The sequence below is a fragment of the Stylophora pistillata genome, chromosome 5, assembly GCF_964205215.1.
Source record: "Stylophora pistillata chromosome 5, jaStyPist1.2, whole genome shotgun sequence".
Lineage (NCBI taxonomy): Eukaryota > Metazoa > Cnidaria > Anthozoa > Scleractinia > Pocilloporidae > Stylophora > Stylophora pistillata.
In genome coordinates, this window is record NC_142523.1 from 18924933 (window position 1) to 18940582 (window position 15650).

Genomic DNA, 15650 nt, shown 5'->3' on the forward strand with positions numbered 1-15650 from the left:
AGTATAATTGTTGGCTGTGAAAGGTTTGCTGCATTTGGTGGAGGTTGGTAAATAACTTGTGTCTTCTTGGTGTTAACTGTAAGCCCACGCTTCATTCATGTATGTACGGATTGAAGGCAGTCAGGATCTGTTGCAAATGGTTCTGAGACAGAGCTGCAACACAGTTATCCTCTGCATACTGGAACTCAGTTAGGGAACCTGTAGATGTCTTCCTTGCTGATTTAAGACGAGCCAAGTTGAAGATTCCACCATCTGTCCTGTACACAATTTCAATACCTTGAGGCAGGTCATCTTTGATGATGTGGGTAATTGTTGAGATGAACATAGAGAACAACGTCGGGGCAATCACACATCCCTGCTTCGCGCCAGATTTTACTTGAAATGGATCACTTTGTTCATTGCCGATCTTGACTGTGGTACGCATGTCATCATGATACTTCATGATGGACGTGGATGTACTTGGCTGGGCAACCATATTTGGTCAGAATATCCTAAAGGAGTTCCCTGGACACCGAATCAAATACCTTGCTGAGGTCAATGAAGGCCATATTCAAAGGCTGGTGTTGTTCACGACATTTCTCCTGCAACTGGTGTAGTGTAAATATCACGTCAGTTGTTCCACGAGATGGTCTAAAACTAGATTGAGTCTCTGGAAGAATCTTCTCAGCTAAAGGTCGAAGACGATCATTCATGACATGGGCAAGAACCTTTCCTGCTGTTAAGAGCAAAGAGATGCCACGATAGTTTCCACATTCCTACCTATCTCCCTTACTCTTGTATATGGTGACAATGGTCGAATCTCTAAGATCTGTTGGTAACTCTTCAGTTTTCCAGATGTTCACAAGGAGTCGGTGTAGTTGGGCCTGAAGCTTTTCATCACCATATTTGAAGATCTCTGCAGGTATACCATCAGGTTCAGCTGCCTTGTTGTTTTTCATGGTTTTGATGGCTTCTTTAAGCTACTCAATTGTTGGTTCTTTGCAGAGAGAGTTGTCAACAGGCTGCATCGGTATACCGTTGATAGCATCTGGGTCAAAAGTAACAGTCTGGTTCAGCCTGAGATCATCAAAGTGCTCCTTCCATCTAGACTTGATGTCTTCAGTACTATCTAGAATAGCTGAGCCATCTTTACTCTTGAGAGGGGCTTGGCCATAAGTAGATAGATCACAAATGGGATTAGTTGCAGAGAATAAGCCACGCGTATCGTTACTGTCAGCTAATGGTTGGATTTCTTGCGCCTTTTCTGAGCCACTCCTGTGATATCTATAGAAAATTACCACCAAGTTCCCTTTCTTCCCTTCCTTTTTCAATTCTAAAATTTCTTGTTTGGTGACAAATTCATACAAAAGTTATCAAATAATTTGAGCTTCAGTGGGTCTAGAGCGAGAAAATTGAAACAAGGCTGCAAGCAATGAAATCATTTTAATACTTGGATAAGACAAATAGAGGATGGATAAAAATGATATTGTAACGATAGGATTTTTAAGTTATCGAGTTCTTTTATGCTAGAGCTAAAAATAAAGAAAATTCAACGTAGAAACTGAGATCTTGCTAAGTTCAGCAAAGCGTAAACGCTACCAGTTCTCATTCAGTCAACCGTAAACAGTTGTTATAAAATTATACTGTAATTAGTGTCAAACTGTAACCGTCACCTGTCATGGCCTATTGTGTAGTTGTTATCCACCAGAGCTTCTCGAAAGTGATTAATCTTGTAAAAGGCGAAATTTCTCCCCAGCCAATCGTTGTGGTAGATTACGTGATCCTTTAGATAATTCACCGCATCACCTAATCCTTTGGACATTACGCTTAAATAGAGCTGTTTTGTAAAGCTTTCTTTGGTCGAGTCAGTTCTGGTCAAATTAGTTTAGGTCATGCCGAATTACGGCAACGTCAGTTCAGTAGCGTTTGCAGAATAAATCTACGTAGGAGCCAACCTTTGTTGTTGTTAGTCCTTGTTTCAAGGATAGCCAACAGCCGTAATAGATTCCGGCCTTCCCGCAGCGAGCGAGTGCCCCCAGGAAAGCCTTTACCCAGAAGAAGTTTATAGTGTTGTTCCCGTCCGTCCTTTAATTTGTGAAGGCAAAATCCTGTTTTCACAATGTCGTTTTGAGCATAATCAAAAATAAATGAACATAGTTTTAAATGGCTTCAAGGCAAGTGTACACTTGTAGGCTACACTTACTTAGCGAGCATATGTTTGTACGTAAGCGTAGGAAGGAAAAGGCGGTATACAGCGTGGAACACTGCGTTTTCGATAAGACGTTCGATAAAATAATGTAACAAAAACTATTTTGAATCGGAAGGTATCGTGGGATATCTATAAGACACTGATCTTTATGCAACAATTCGGGTGTTTATCGCAGGTCTTCTTTACGCATGAGATGGTTGAAAAGTAAAGGCGTCATTAACAATTATAGTGAAGCCAACATAATGCCATGTTAGTTCCTCTATAAAATATAAAGTCTTGTGAGATGTGGCTGTGGTAAGCGGCAGATATTAAGGCCACATGATGTACACGGAGGCGACAAAATACGGACATTACATGTGGGACTCTTCTATAACCACGTCATCTCTACAATAATTGGCTTCCGTCGCCTGGTGCAAAATCGCGGTCTGCACAGTCCCCTGCAACAGTAAAGCAGCTTTAAACCATGATCAGGATCGAAAATTTACCACACAACACTCGCAATTAGTTAACTTTTCCTCTCTTAGGAAAGTAGATTTACAACACGATTGCGTACATACAGTAAATGTCCTTGCAGTAGTGATGCTATGTAACGCAACACACTAAGCGCAACAATGAGCCTTTTCGCTGCCACAACAGGTCTCAAGCACTACAGTTAAAATGCATAAAATATTTGTACGGTTGGAGCGCGTTTAAGAACACTTGGTCAAAGCTGTTGAAGAAGGATTAAAGTGACCATAAAAATCTTTGAAAGGCTTCAAACTACGACGTACAACGAATTTGACCTTCTCGAAAACCGGTCTCAAATTACATGCTAAAAAACGGTGCTTGCGTTTGTCCTTGAGAACGATAGAATACGGGACAAATACTTACAAAAAAAACTCCTTGACATACAGAATAAATCAAACTAGACGCTCGAGGAGCGTTCACTCGGGCTTCGTATCGAGCGTTTCACTTGAGGATTCCCCACGCGAAGAGTTTATACCAAACTACATCCGGGACCTGAGTGGGAATTTTTGATACTGGTCACTCCAGTGCCACTTTTTGATGGCTATTTGTGCCAACAGTCAGTCTAATTACTCGTGCGAAAAACAATATCATATTATCCTGTGTACAGCCGCTCCCCTCCCAGCAAAAAAATCGGGACGTCTCTCTCCTCGATTTTTTGAGTAGAGGGAGCGACTGTACACAGGCTATATTTTATTCGCTCCCCGGGGTCGTTCACAAAATGTGTTATAAATCAGTACGGTTCCCAGTTGAGCGCAACACCACGCAAGTTTCCATACAAAGCTTGGACGTCAAAACTTTGACGTTTCCGATGACAACGGGAAAGGAAACAGAGCGCGCGAAGACTCGACTCTGCACTTAGGCGGCGCGTTTTGGCTCGGTTGTGCTTTCGCAATTTTCTACTTTTCTGAGACGGACGTTTAATATCTTCACTAGTACTCTGCTTGGTTCACGATATCGCTTTATGTAGCCATGGTATTCACACAAAACACGAGTACAATTATAATATAACCTTCAAAGTTGTGTTTACGAACATTCTTGATTTTTTCAGCAAGTGAGGTGTTCTTCTCAGTATCATAGTTTGTTGTTAAATCGGCTGTCACAGTCTTGCCGGTATTTTTGTAGTTTGAATTCACATATGGCTCATTTGTTATCTCGTGAGAACCAGTATGAACTTTGCACATTTGGCTAGCTTTCAAGCTCTAGAGTTCGTGGACCGATCTATTCTGAAAACGCTCGACATCATTTCGTGTGGGCCTACCACGCACTGCGTATGCGTTTGTTTGTGAGATGAGCGTATAAGACAGGAATCTTTGCAAAGCGGTCTTCCCAAAAAACAGCATTCTGGAAATAGCTCTTATTCCAGATCCGCGTGCGCGGTTTAGTTGAACACTGGTTTCCTATATTAGTATACGCGAAAGAGAGGCTCTAGGGTCAATCACCTCTGAACACTACTAGAAGAAGTACATAAAAAGTTAGGACTTTGTGAAAGTTTAGGTAAAACATGATTAGACACTGTATAGCCTTTGGTTCTACGAGCTGAGGTTTCCGCTATCAAACAAAGATCATTTCCAGAAGTGGCTGGTAAAAATCCGATGAGGGAACACTCCTTTAAAAAAAAAATTGTTTTTTTTTGCAGTAAGTATTTTGAGCCTGAATGCTTTGTGAAGTCTCGAGGAGAGCAGCGAATGTGACTGAAACCGGAAGCTACCAGACAGACGTTCACAACGAAAGTGTGATCCATCAGTGTCAGACGCTAGTTCTATTTTTTGCACATGACCGTGTTTAAATAGGGCAAATGCTTTACTTTTTACGTTCATATAATCTTCATTTGCTTCGTCATCTTGAGCTTTCCTTTCGATGAAATAGCGCTAGCAGACAACGTTTAGCCTACTACAAACAGGGAGGTTGTCTCCCCATGTACCAGTGATGACCATTCTGGGCGATTAGGAAACCCAGTGCCTGCAACAGCTGCGGTGGTAGTAGTTGTTTTGTTCGCTCCGTTCACTTGTTTACATGCCAAGCTAAGTGGTGCCACTTTCCACGAAATTCGTCTTCCCATTCGTTCTTGATGTAGCTTATAACCCTGTTTAAAAGAGAAGGTACGCAAACATTAAGATTTTGAAATAATTTGTCATCAGGGTAAAAATGCCAAAACTTAGATAATATTAAGAACTTACCTTTGAGCAAGTACGGGTTTCGAAGCTGTCGATCAAGCACATCCATCTTTGGCAGTTCCTTTCCGATACGAAAGCAATTCCTTCGGCCTTTCTTTTATAGAATCACTTAAAAAAATTACCACCTAATAACTTCTCTTCCTTTTCGGCTGACAAAAGCGCTGATTTTGGAAATCATTTAGCATTTTCGACGCCCATGATTATAATTGACTTCGCAAGTCTTGTAATCTTCAGTGAAGCTTGACCCGATAGCCTCGCTTTCGCGTACGCTAATATCGGGACCCGCTGTCCAAGAGCGAGCACACAATAACACAAGTTGTCCCACTCTCATCCCCAGTTTCCGCGGTTTACGCGAGGAACGCCTAGACTATGACCCCCCTTTTGGCGACCAACAACGGATTGCATTTTAAGACTCGGGTTTTCCTACGGAAGCCCGAGTAATTACATTTATTTATAGGGAGAGTAAAAAGAAACGGCCTAACTTTTACGGAATATCCAGTCAAAATCAGCCGATTTCTGCCGCTATATGGAAAATAACGCTACCACAATGCAATGTAGTCGGAGTGCGCACATTGCATGGCTTCGTACATTCCTGGCCGAGATGATAGAATGGTCTTGGCCTTTTGCGTGACAGCGGTTTAACGAATCGCACCACATTTTTTGTCATATTTTAGCCCGCACTCTCTTCAAGCTCGACGCCCGCTTATGATAGGCCAAGAAAGAAACTTTGAGGAATGAATCTACAAGGTTAAAGCTTAGATATGATTTGATTTGTAAATATATCATATCAGACGTTTTTAAAGGCCTTTAAATAGGTCGTGACAGTTGTTCAACGGTTGGCATTGCATTTTTGACAAAATAGCCCAAACTCTTCTAAGTCTGGACACACCGCTTATGGCGGGCCAAGATAGAGAATTGGAGCAGTTAATATACAAGAATAAAGCTTTAATTTGATGTATATTATGATCTGTAAATGTTTATGGCAGACCTCCGCAAAGGCCACTGAAGCTGACCTTTATGTTAACTCTGCGAAAGAGACGCGAAGTACTTTATTTCAACGGGTCACTATTCAGACTTAAACGGAGCAACAATACGTTTTCCAAGAGATAAAAGGATCATCTGCTCGCACAAAAAATTAAAAGTAGGATTGAATCGCGTTGTGGCGTACGAAGTTGCCGAAGTTGCATAATTTTGAATTACTTTACGGAGGGGACAATGGCCATCTAGGTGTATTCTGAACTTTTCGATTTTTCGGAGAAAAAAAAAAGCGCGATAGAACTTTTTGATATAATTTTTGAAAAAGGTTCATCAAAAGGGTCCTTAAGGAAAAATAAAATGAATTACGAAATTTTGCAACTTTCGGCGGATTCTCGATATTTATAGTCAGTGGCTCTTAAGAACGAGTCTCTGTGAGAATCAAACATCTCGAGAAATGAAAATTTTCAATACCCCTTCAAATTTTCCATGCAGTTAGGCACTCAGGGGGGATGCACAAACATGATCTTTTTAAAGGTTGCAGCACTCTTGTTGCCATGGTAACAACGGCTGCTTGTTCGAGGCCTGAGACCTCATTTTCATTCAAAGACATTGCAAAAAAAGTGTAAAATCTTCATTTCTCTATCTTATACAACATTATAAATTGGTACTTCTGCTGTACATAGTGCCATCATTCGTTTCATTTTGATGCATTAATTTTCTCTGGGAGTGAATTTGAACACACCAATAGATTCGTTATGTCGGTACAGTTTCGGTCATATTTATTGTAGGGTAAAACAGGGAAAAAGTCTATTTGAGTCTCTCCAAAAGTACACCGACTCTGGAACTGAAACTACCCACCTAGTTGGTTATAATACTCTACGTTTTGTGTCGCTTACATTTACATGTTACATGTTATTACATGCCTACAATTACATGTTATTAGGTCGGTAAAATCATTAAGATATCTCACCAACCGTAAAAATAAAGCAAATAAATAAATAAGGAAAATAAGTAAATGAATAAAATACAATTATGTTGAAAATAAACGTTAAATTACGAAAACTATATAGGCTATGTACAACTATCATTTAAGAAGGCTGATAACCTATGTTTAAAAATTTCTAAGGAAGTTGGCGAAACAATGATCTCAGGGAGGCAGTTCCAGTCTGTTATAGTTCTTGGAAAGAAGGAAAATTTAAAATCGTCTTTACTTGCATATGGCACGCGAAATTGAAATCGATGGCTTCCCCTTGTGCGACTCTCGGAGTGCGGTACTAAATATTCTCGATTATCTATATCAATAATACCGGAAGTTAGCTTATACATAAGTATTAACTGAGACTGCCTTCTTCTCGTTTCCAACGTGGTCCATCCTAAATCTTCGATCATCTCAGTAAAACTAGCATATCTATGATAATTCTGCGAGCAAAACCGTGCTGCTTTACGTTGAACCCTTTCCAGGGCACTGACATCTTTCTTTGAAAACGGATCCCAAGCCGCACTCGCGTATTCCAGCTTCGACCGTACTAGGGATGTATATGCAATTTCTTTTACATTTTTTGGGCAACTCCAAAGGTTGCGTTGAATTGAACCCAGCGACTTGTTTGCTTTAGTTTTTATCATGGAAACGTGGTCTGAACACTTAAGCTTGTTACTGATAGTAACCCCAAGATATGGGAAGCTATCTACCTGTTCCAATTCTACACCACAGAAGACGTATTTCTCTGAGCTGGGTTGATCTCATGTGAGATGGTAACAATTTTAAATTTGGAAGGATTAAACACCATTTGTCAATAGTGTTGCCAGAATCCTAGTCTGTGTAGGTCAGATTGAAGAAGATCACAGTCTGCATCGCTGGCGATAATGCCGTAGAGTAAAGCATCGTCCGCAAAGAGCCTAACTGGTGATTGCACGTTGTCTGGTAAGTCGTTTATATATAGTAAAAAAAGCAGCGGGCCAAGGACTGTACCTTGGGGTACGCCAGAGGTCACTGAACGTTGACTTGATGTTTGGCCTTCGCAAACAAATGATTGAAAACGTTGTGTAAGAAATGACTCCAACCAGACTAGAAGCGGGCCCTGGATTCCATTGTGGTGCAGTTTCCTTAGGAGACGCCTATGAGGGACCTTGTCAAAAGCCTTGGCGAAGTCCAAGACGACCGCGTGGATCGATGAGCTCTGAATAGCCTTTGCCATGTCATGTAAGGTGAGAATTAGCGGCATCTCTCTTACACAAAGTATGTAGCCACATTATGGCACGATCTGATTTATTTATTTACTTGTCCACGAGAGTCAAGCGCCTGTCACGTGGTCTGGTGTCGTACGGCGCACTGTTCTGAGTCGGCTATCTTGGTTATAAAGGCTAATAGTTTCTAAAGAAACTGTTTGGGGCTGCGTCTGTGGGGGTAACGGAATAATTTGGATATATCAACAAAGTTGAAATGGTAAATTGGCCACCGTAACGATTACAAAAGCTGACGTTTCGAGCGTTAGCCCCTCGTCGGAGCGAATTGTGGAATTGTGGGTTGTGTGTGCTTTTAAAGGCAGAAAAAACTGCCTTTAAAAGCACATACAACCCACAACTCCTCTATTCGCTCCGACGAAGGGCTAACGCTCGAAACGTCAGCTTTTGTAATCGTTACGGTGGCCAATTTACCATTTCAACTTTTTTGATATATCCAAATTATCTTGGTTATAAGCGTGGTCTCGAGTAATTTTTTCTGGTGATCGTATCACGAGTCCGTGCTCCTCCGGCACAAACCATCACACCAAGACCTGGCTTGTGTTATGACTGTAGCCATGCTAACTATGCTTGAACTTTCGCCAATATAGGCATTAAAGAGATTGGACGATAATTTTCCACTTCTGACTTCTTATCTTTCTTATGAACCGGGCAGATATTTGGTGTTTTCCATTGAGATAAACAGTGACCATTTAAGAATGAGGAGTTTATGAAGGCAGTTATAGATGGATCTAAAGAACTAGCACATTTTTTGAGAACAATTGCAAGTTGTCAGGGCCAGGTGCTTTAGATGAATCAAGTGAAGATAACATCTCGGTAACTTCTTCTGTGGTTACTTCAATAAGGCTTAAATGGTTTTTCATCGACGGGTTTGGAGTTAATTCATCAGATATTTCACAAAAGGAATGATCCCAATAAATTGAATTAAAGAATTGTTGAAAAGATTCAGCCTTTCTTGCGTCGTCAGTTGTACTAATCCCTTGGTATGAAATTTCATCAGGTAAGCGATTTGCACGAGTTTTGTAAGAGAAGTAAGACCAAAACTTTTTGGATTTGAAAGGCGTCATTTGCCAGGTTATTGAAGGATAGAGTTCTTTCAAGGCGAGTCCAAATTTCAATCCTTTGTCTTTCTTTACGGAAATTTTCTTTCATTGCTAAGTCATTTAATTTTTTTGTTTGTTTCCAGAGAGTTTTCTCTTTGCGGATTGCTTTCGCTAATTCAACAGTAATCCATGGGGGATACTTTGCATTTCTTCGCTTACATGTAGGAGCGCAATCAGATATGATTGAAAGAACAAGGCCATGCCAATTCTCCCAGAGGAATCAAGGTCGTCTGATTTAGCAGTGTTTATACCAAAACTTAGGGGCAGTAAATTGAAACGATCATTTAGAAGATTAAAATCAACTTTAGAGAAGTCAAATCTATAACTTTCCTGTTTGTTTGTCGAATGAAAAGCCATAGTAATATCACAGAAGATAGAATAGTGATCAGAGGGTAGGCCAGCATCGATATAACCAAGTCCAGAATTTATATTCAAAAGAAGTTCGGGTGAGTTTGTAAACACAAGATCAAGTATATTATCAGTTCGTGTTGGAGTAGTGACAAACTGGAAAACGTTAAAGTCCAGAAGTGTGTTTACAAAGTTGACTTCCTCACCAAAGTTGACTTCCTCACTATCGATAGCTTGAACAAACCCATAACCATCTAGCCATCTTATATTTGGGGTAGTTGAAATCGCCCATTAAAAACACACCGTTATAATCGGTGAGGTTTAAACTGCTGAGAAGTGTGGACAGATGAGCTTATGAAACACTCGTCTGCCTTCGGCGGCCAATAACAAACAATGAAGAGGAGATTTTTGGAGCGACCGATTTTAATTTCAACCAAGACAACCTCCAGGTCTGAGGAAACATATAGCTCGCTAAAAGTATAAGAAGATTTAACCGCTACCAATACGCCACCGCTAACTTGATATAACCGATCTTTGCGATAAATATCGTAGCCAATGGGTAGAATTTCATTATTGATTAGAGTCATTTAACCCTGTTTTAGTTCAGCAAATAATGTCCAGAACTTTCTGTTAAATTGTGAGCAAAATGGTGTTAACATATGAGTATTGCCACAAGCTCGTTGCATGCAAATTATAAAGAAAATCTAATGACTAGATTTTCTACAAATAGAAAAAACTAATTTTAAAGGCCTATTTATATTTATTCATGGTGCCATGGCAACGGCACATACGTCAGCTTAACTATCAAAAACCAAAGCTTGTGTTGTTAACTTGCTTGCTGCCATTTTTGGCGACCGAGGTGTCAAAGGTATTAGAGAAAAAGGTGAAAGAAACACAGGTATCAAAAACTCTGTTCAGCCACCTTAATTGCCTAACCGAATAGGAAAGTTGTTTCATAAAGTAAATACCGCTTCTGCGTAGTTAACTTGACTAAGTGTATGCCATGACGATAAAGATAATAGTGTTTAGAGGGTTCGGGATGAACTGCGACGATAGTTTTTCGGAGTGCGAACTGGATTTTCGCGAATGACACAACAATAACGGGGGAAAGTAGCTTTGTAGAGCGACTCGGAAGCTTGAACGGTAACTCGTCACTATGAACTATTGACCTGATTTCAGGGAAAAAAAGTTTTTCCAGTAACAAAGCACAATCAAGCCAAAAAGTTGAGAAAACTCTTTCTTTTTTTAATTTCTCATTCGACAACAAAACAACATCTCTAAGAAAGAAAACCTATATTTACAAAGGATCACCGTTCCACTATCTACGAACTAGAATCCCTCAAAGTCGCTTTCAATGTTACTGTTTCCAAAAATACTTCGATATTCGCTTTCGTGAATCTCCTTCTTCATCAACTAATTCAGCCTCCTCATCAGTGCCGAACGGGTCACTAACATCGTCATCTTGCCACAAGATGTCGTCCTCCGTTCCATCAAGGGAACTGGAAATGCAACACCTGAAGAATGACCGCACAATTGTCGCATGTGAAATTGCCTCCCAGCTTTCCAAGATCCACTTCCAGATCAACTGTAAATCTGGCTTCTCCATGCGCCCTGCAGGTGCGAGACAGTGCTCTCCATCAAGCATCCATTTGTTTCATTGCTGCCGAAGTTGATCCTTAAACGGTTTTTTTTTATGCCAACATCGACGGGGGCAGAATGCTTGTATTCCCTGGTACAGGCGACCTCTTCGAGTGAGCTTGTACGAACGTCAAGGACGAGACAATCTTTTGGTTCCACAGTAAACTTTATTCTATGTCAGGCCAACAACTGACTTGACCTTGAGCGTACTCAAGGATAATAATCAAGGTAATCAAGGATGGTAATCAAGGATGTAATCAACAAAGCTTTAAAACGTACTATCGAGCGCGTGGTTCTATTGTTCTCTAAATTGACAATATTTGAGTAGGATTACAACAGAAACGGAAAACATCTCTTTGAAATTAAATGATTTATATTGAAATATTCGTAAGTCGAAAATCAAAGAGCAGGTTCGATAAACTTTAGGCCATTAAAACTAGGAAACTTAAATGAAAATTCACAACTTCGATATTGAAAGTCTGCCCACGGTAATTACAACAGAGCAGCTTATAAATTAAGATGAAAATTATAATTAAAGTTTTCTGCTTATCTAAGCAAGGTTGGTGTTAAGTTTGATCGTAAGAAAGGAAATTGGAATTACGAGTATAAGCTCAGCTGCCAGCTACCATGAGAGCTAACTTTATCGGAAAGACCATTGACAATATTATTTACCCAAATTTCACTACAATTGGACAAGGAAAGTACCGAGATGCAGCTATACAAAGCCTACTATGGGATCTTAAGTTGCCTTAAGTCGCCCAAAGTCGCCTAAAGTCGCCTAAAGTCGCCTTAAGTCGCCTAAAGTCGCCTTAAGTTGACTTGAGTTGCCTTAAGTCACTATTGGTTACGCAATGTTATAAGGGTTCTACCCTAATCCCAATTGACCCCATTCACCACACTTTAATCATAAGGATCAGAGGAAGAGGCATGGTGGCTGAATGGTTAGTGCACTGGACTCGACATTAGTCCAGTTTTGGTGTCTAGTGTTAGAGCATTGCATTTCGTTCTCGGGCAAGATACTGTAAGCTCAAAGTGTCTCAACTTTTCCAGGTGTAAATATGGGTACTGGTTGGCAGGGGAGAGGTAACCTCTGCAATGGACTATGAGTTTAATTATTTTTGTTGTGAGGTGGGCAATGGCTACCATATACATAGAAACTCCATGTGAAAATAGTCATGCACCTGTCTAGCCCCTGTGTTGGCATGGGTAATTCCTACATGTAGACAATACTGATGTAGGAATACGACAATGTATACTCTTCCATTTTCTTACTAAGACAAAAAAACTATCTGTTTCAACAAAATTTCTCTCTTGTATTTCATGATGAAAAAGTTGACAAAAGAGTTGACACTATGTATTATCATCAGGATATAACAAATATTGAATCACATAAAACCTACAGTACCAGATCATCAAGATAAAACGATAGAAAGGTATTCCGGAGAAAGGCTCAATTCTTGCCACTCACTTATACCTTGAGCAGTATAAATAACATTATCAAAAGTCAACTAAACTTAAATGAAGCTAAATTTTATCCACTTAACTTACCCAGAGTAAATGAATGACAAAAGTGGGCCATTTCTCCAGCATAAACCCATTAATATGTACTAGCTACTTCCAACGTGGTATTCGACCAACTGAAAACATTTGAACTTTGTAGCTCGACGAACCTACTAAAGGTGTAAATATTTATCTATCTTGAGACTTTGATAGTCTTTTTGTACATTTTATCTTCGTCAGTTTGATGATAAACATACATGAACCACTTCTAAGCCAAGAAAAGCCTTTTACGGCAAACATGGCCGCCAGAAATATTTGATCACGTGACTTAAGTTTTGTCCCGTGACCAAAGTTCACGTGAAAACAACACGCACGCGAGCCTGCTGAACAGTGTACAGAGAAATAATTAATTTATCTGTGCAAAAAAAAAAAATCACAAAAAAGCTTTAAAAAAATTCACTCTGAAAGTTTAGCTGGGCGACCGCTTCAATGAAATGGGCGAACTTGGCGAGAGAAACCCTACAGTGTTGTCCCGCTTTTAACTTCGAAGCATGAAAACTAGTTAGCGGCGCAAAGGTTGCTGGGAGAACTAAAATGGCGGACACTTTAGAGCCAGTTATCAGCTTGGAGAATTTCGTCGTGACTCGTTAGTTTCTGGACAATTGTGAGGTAACAATGAATGCTTTTAAACTTGTAATACTGCCACTAGGCTAAAAATAAATCTTGAATGCTTGGAAGGTCCTGCTGATCCGATGAACAGTGGAGAAAGACCTTATCATATGGTTCTCAGTATGGTATTGGAGTGTTTTGTCTAACTGAGGTAGGAGAACAACAAATTGGTTGGGTCCCTGAAAAGGACCGAGCAATTTTGGATGCTGTTGGAAAGGCATGCGACTTGCCAAACTTTCATGCCAAAATTGACAGTGCAAGTGGCAAAAATATGTGAGACAAGTTTACCAAGAAAACAATTTTTATAATTTGTGAGGCTTTGTGAAATAATTAAATAATCAAGTCATTTTTAATTAGGTGGAAAATTTATTGATAGTTTTATGTAAATGTCTCTTTTCTTATATTAAAATGTGTGTCTTTAGGTGTATATTTTTGAGAGGTTTGTTTTATGTTGGGAATATAACCCGTGATGTTTTCCTGGCTATTTATTCATGATCACTAGCTTTGACTGTATAATTTAACAATAACTGTTGTGGTAAATTCTTTCTAAACATTTTAAGCTAAATTGGTTTCCCGGCTATTTATTCACTAGCTTTGACTGTATAATGTAACAATAACTGTTGTGGTAATTCTGTCTAATTATTTTTAGCTAAATTGGTTTGAAATCTAGGTATTTTAGACTATGGTGACTTATGAGCATACAAAAGTAACCAAATTGACTATGGTGTTTATTGCAAGGGATTTTGTAAATATTTTTAAGGTGTATGGAGAGACTGTTGCTAACTTTGATTTTATCACTTCAGTCAAATAAAATCCCTTTAAGTCGCCTCAAGTTGCCTTAAGTTGCTTTAAATCGCTTAGAGTCCCAATGTTTTTCTGCCAATTTCACTTAAATCGCCTTAAATCGCCCAAATTCGCCAAAGTTACGGCGACTTAAGGCCCCAGAGTAGGCCTTATACAATTTAACTTGACTATACAAAAACTACTGTGGCTTTGTCTCTTTTTAAAACATCGAAATGAAAGAAACTCGCATGAATTGAGAACGCTAAAATACCGAAAACAACGAATAAATATGCCTGAACAACCACACCGAAAACTCACTAAATTTTCCGTAACGAAAGGACATACTGTTGTTGCGAATCGGTAAGAAACTATCCTCCATCATGAATCATTTCGAATTTTCAGCTCCCATCACTCTCTCACACATATGGTGTTGCATCTATCGACAATTTTTCGTTAAAAATTTTAGTTTATTTGGAGGCAGTTTTACACTTTGCTAAAGTGACAGGAATATCCTGACGTATCTCCTTCAACTACCACCTTAGTGTCAAGATAACTGTCTCCTTATCTATGCTATTAAGTCTTTAAACTGTTATGATTAACTGGTACAGGTTTCTTTATGTTACTTTCTTTTCTTTGGCAATTCATAGAAATATTGAAATATTCAGGAGGCTTACAACTGCGCTTCATTTGAGCCATTCTCTATGAATATCACCCAGTATCAAATGGATCGAGTAGGAAAGTTACTATCGACTTCTTTATCTTGAACACGTTAGTTACTCTCCAGTTTGCAGTTACATATTACCAAAAATGCGGCTCTACGCTGATGGCAAAAAGTCTTGATTACGTTCTCTTTGACGCTAACAAATGTTACCAGTATATGTGTCGAACATTGCGTAGAACACTCGACAGTTTTTAAGGTTTACTACACAGGAAATCTAAATATACCGTGGCCGTGTTACCGCTGGTTTTGTCTATTGCTGTCGCTTTGATCTCTGTTCCACCAAACGTCACGCAGACGTCGATCTTTCGGTCGGTTCCTTTTGAGATGTCTGGTGACTCGACAGTAACCTTACCAATGGAAGGCCCCACAGCATCATCGGTCGTATACTTTGCGTTTGGATCGGTGGAGTTATAAAAGTAGAAGGAGACATGCGTTTGACTTGCTTTTAAGGGTTTATAATTCGGGAACTTTCTTGTTTCTTCCACTCTCACCGTATCGTTCTCCTTCACCATAACTACAAAGCAATCATCACACCAGTCGACACCTTCAATGACTTTCTTCTTCTCGATGGGATGAATTTCAGGATCAAAAGGAAGACATATGCCAAAGCCATACGTCGTGGACATTATTCTGGACTCCACTATATTAGGTTGTCGGCCAAACATCACTGCTCCTTGCATAACTGCAATGCTAGCGTCGTTTGGAACTAAAATTCTACATCTGCGAATCAATCCATAGATGAAACAAGCATTTTAGAGAGCATTTATCTATAAACAATGGAAAGCACACCATTTTTAAAG

General features: G+C 39.6%; 1 protein-coding gene across 2 annotated transcripts in view; it reads right to left on the reverse strand.

Moving 5' to 3' along the window:
• Positions 1 to 13629: 13629 nt before the first annotated feature.
• LOC111339508 (heat shock 70 kDa protein 12A) overlaps positions 13630 to 15650 on the reverse strand; it is a 28380-nt gene continuing 26359 nt past the window's right edge. For both annotated transcript variants that reach the window (XM_022946181.2, XM_088760244.1), the window contains exon 6: positions 13630 to 15570. In XM_022946181.2, the coding sequence (XP_022801916.1) occupies positions 15042 to 15570 (529 nt within the window). In that variant the 3' untranslated portion in view covers positions 13630 to 15041. The remainder of the gene's footprint in view (positions 15571 to 15650) is intronic.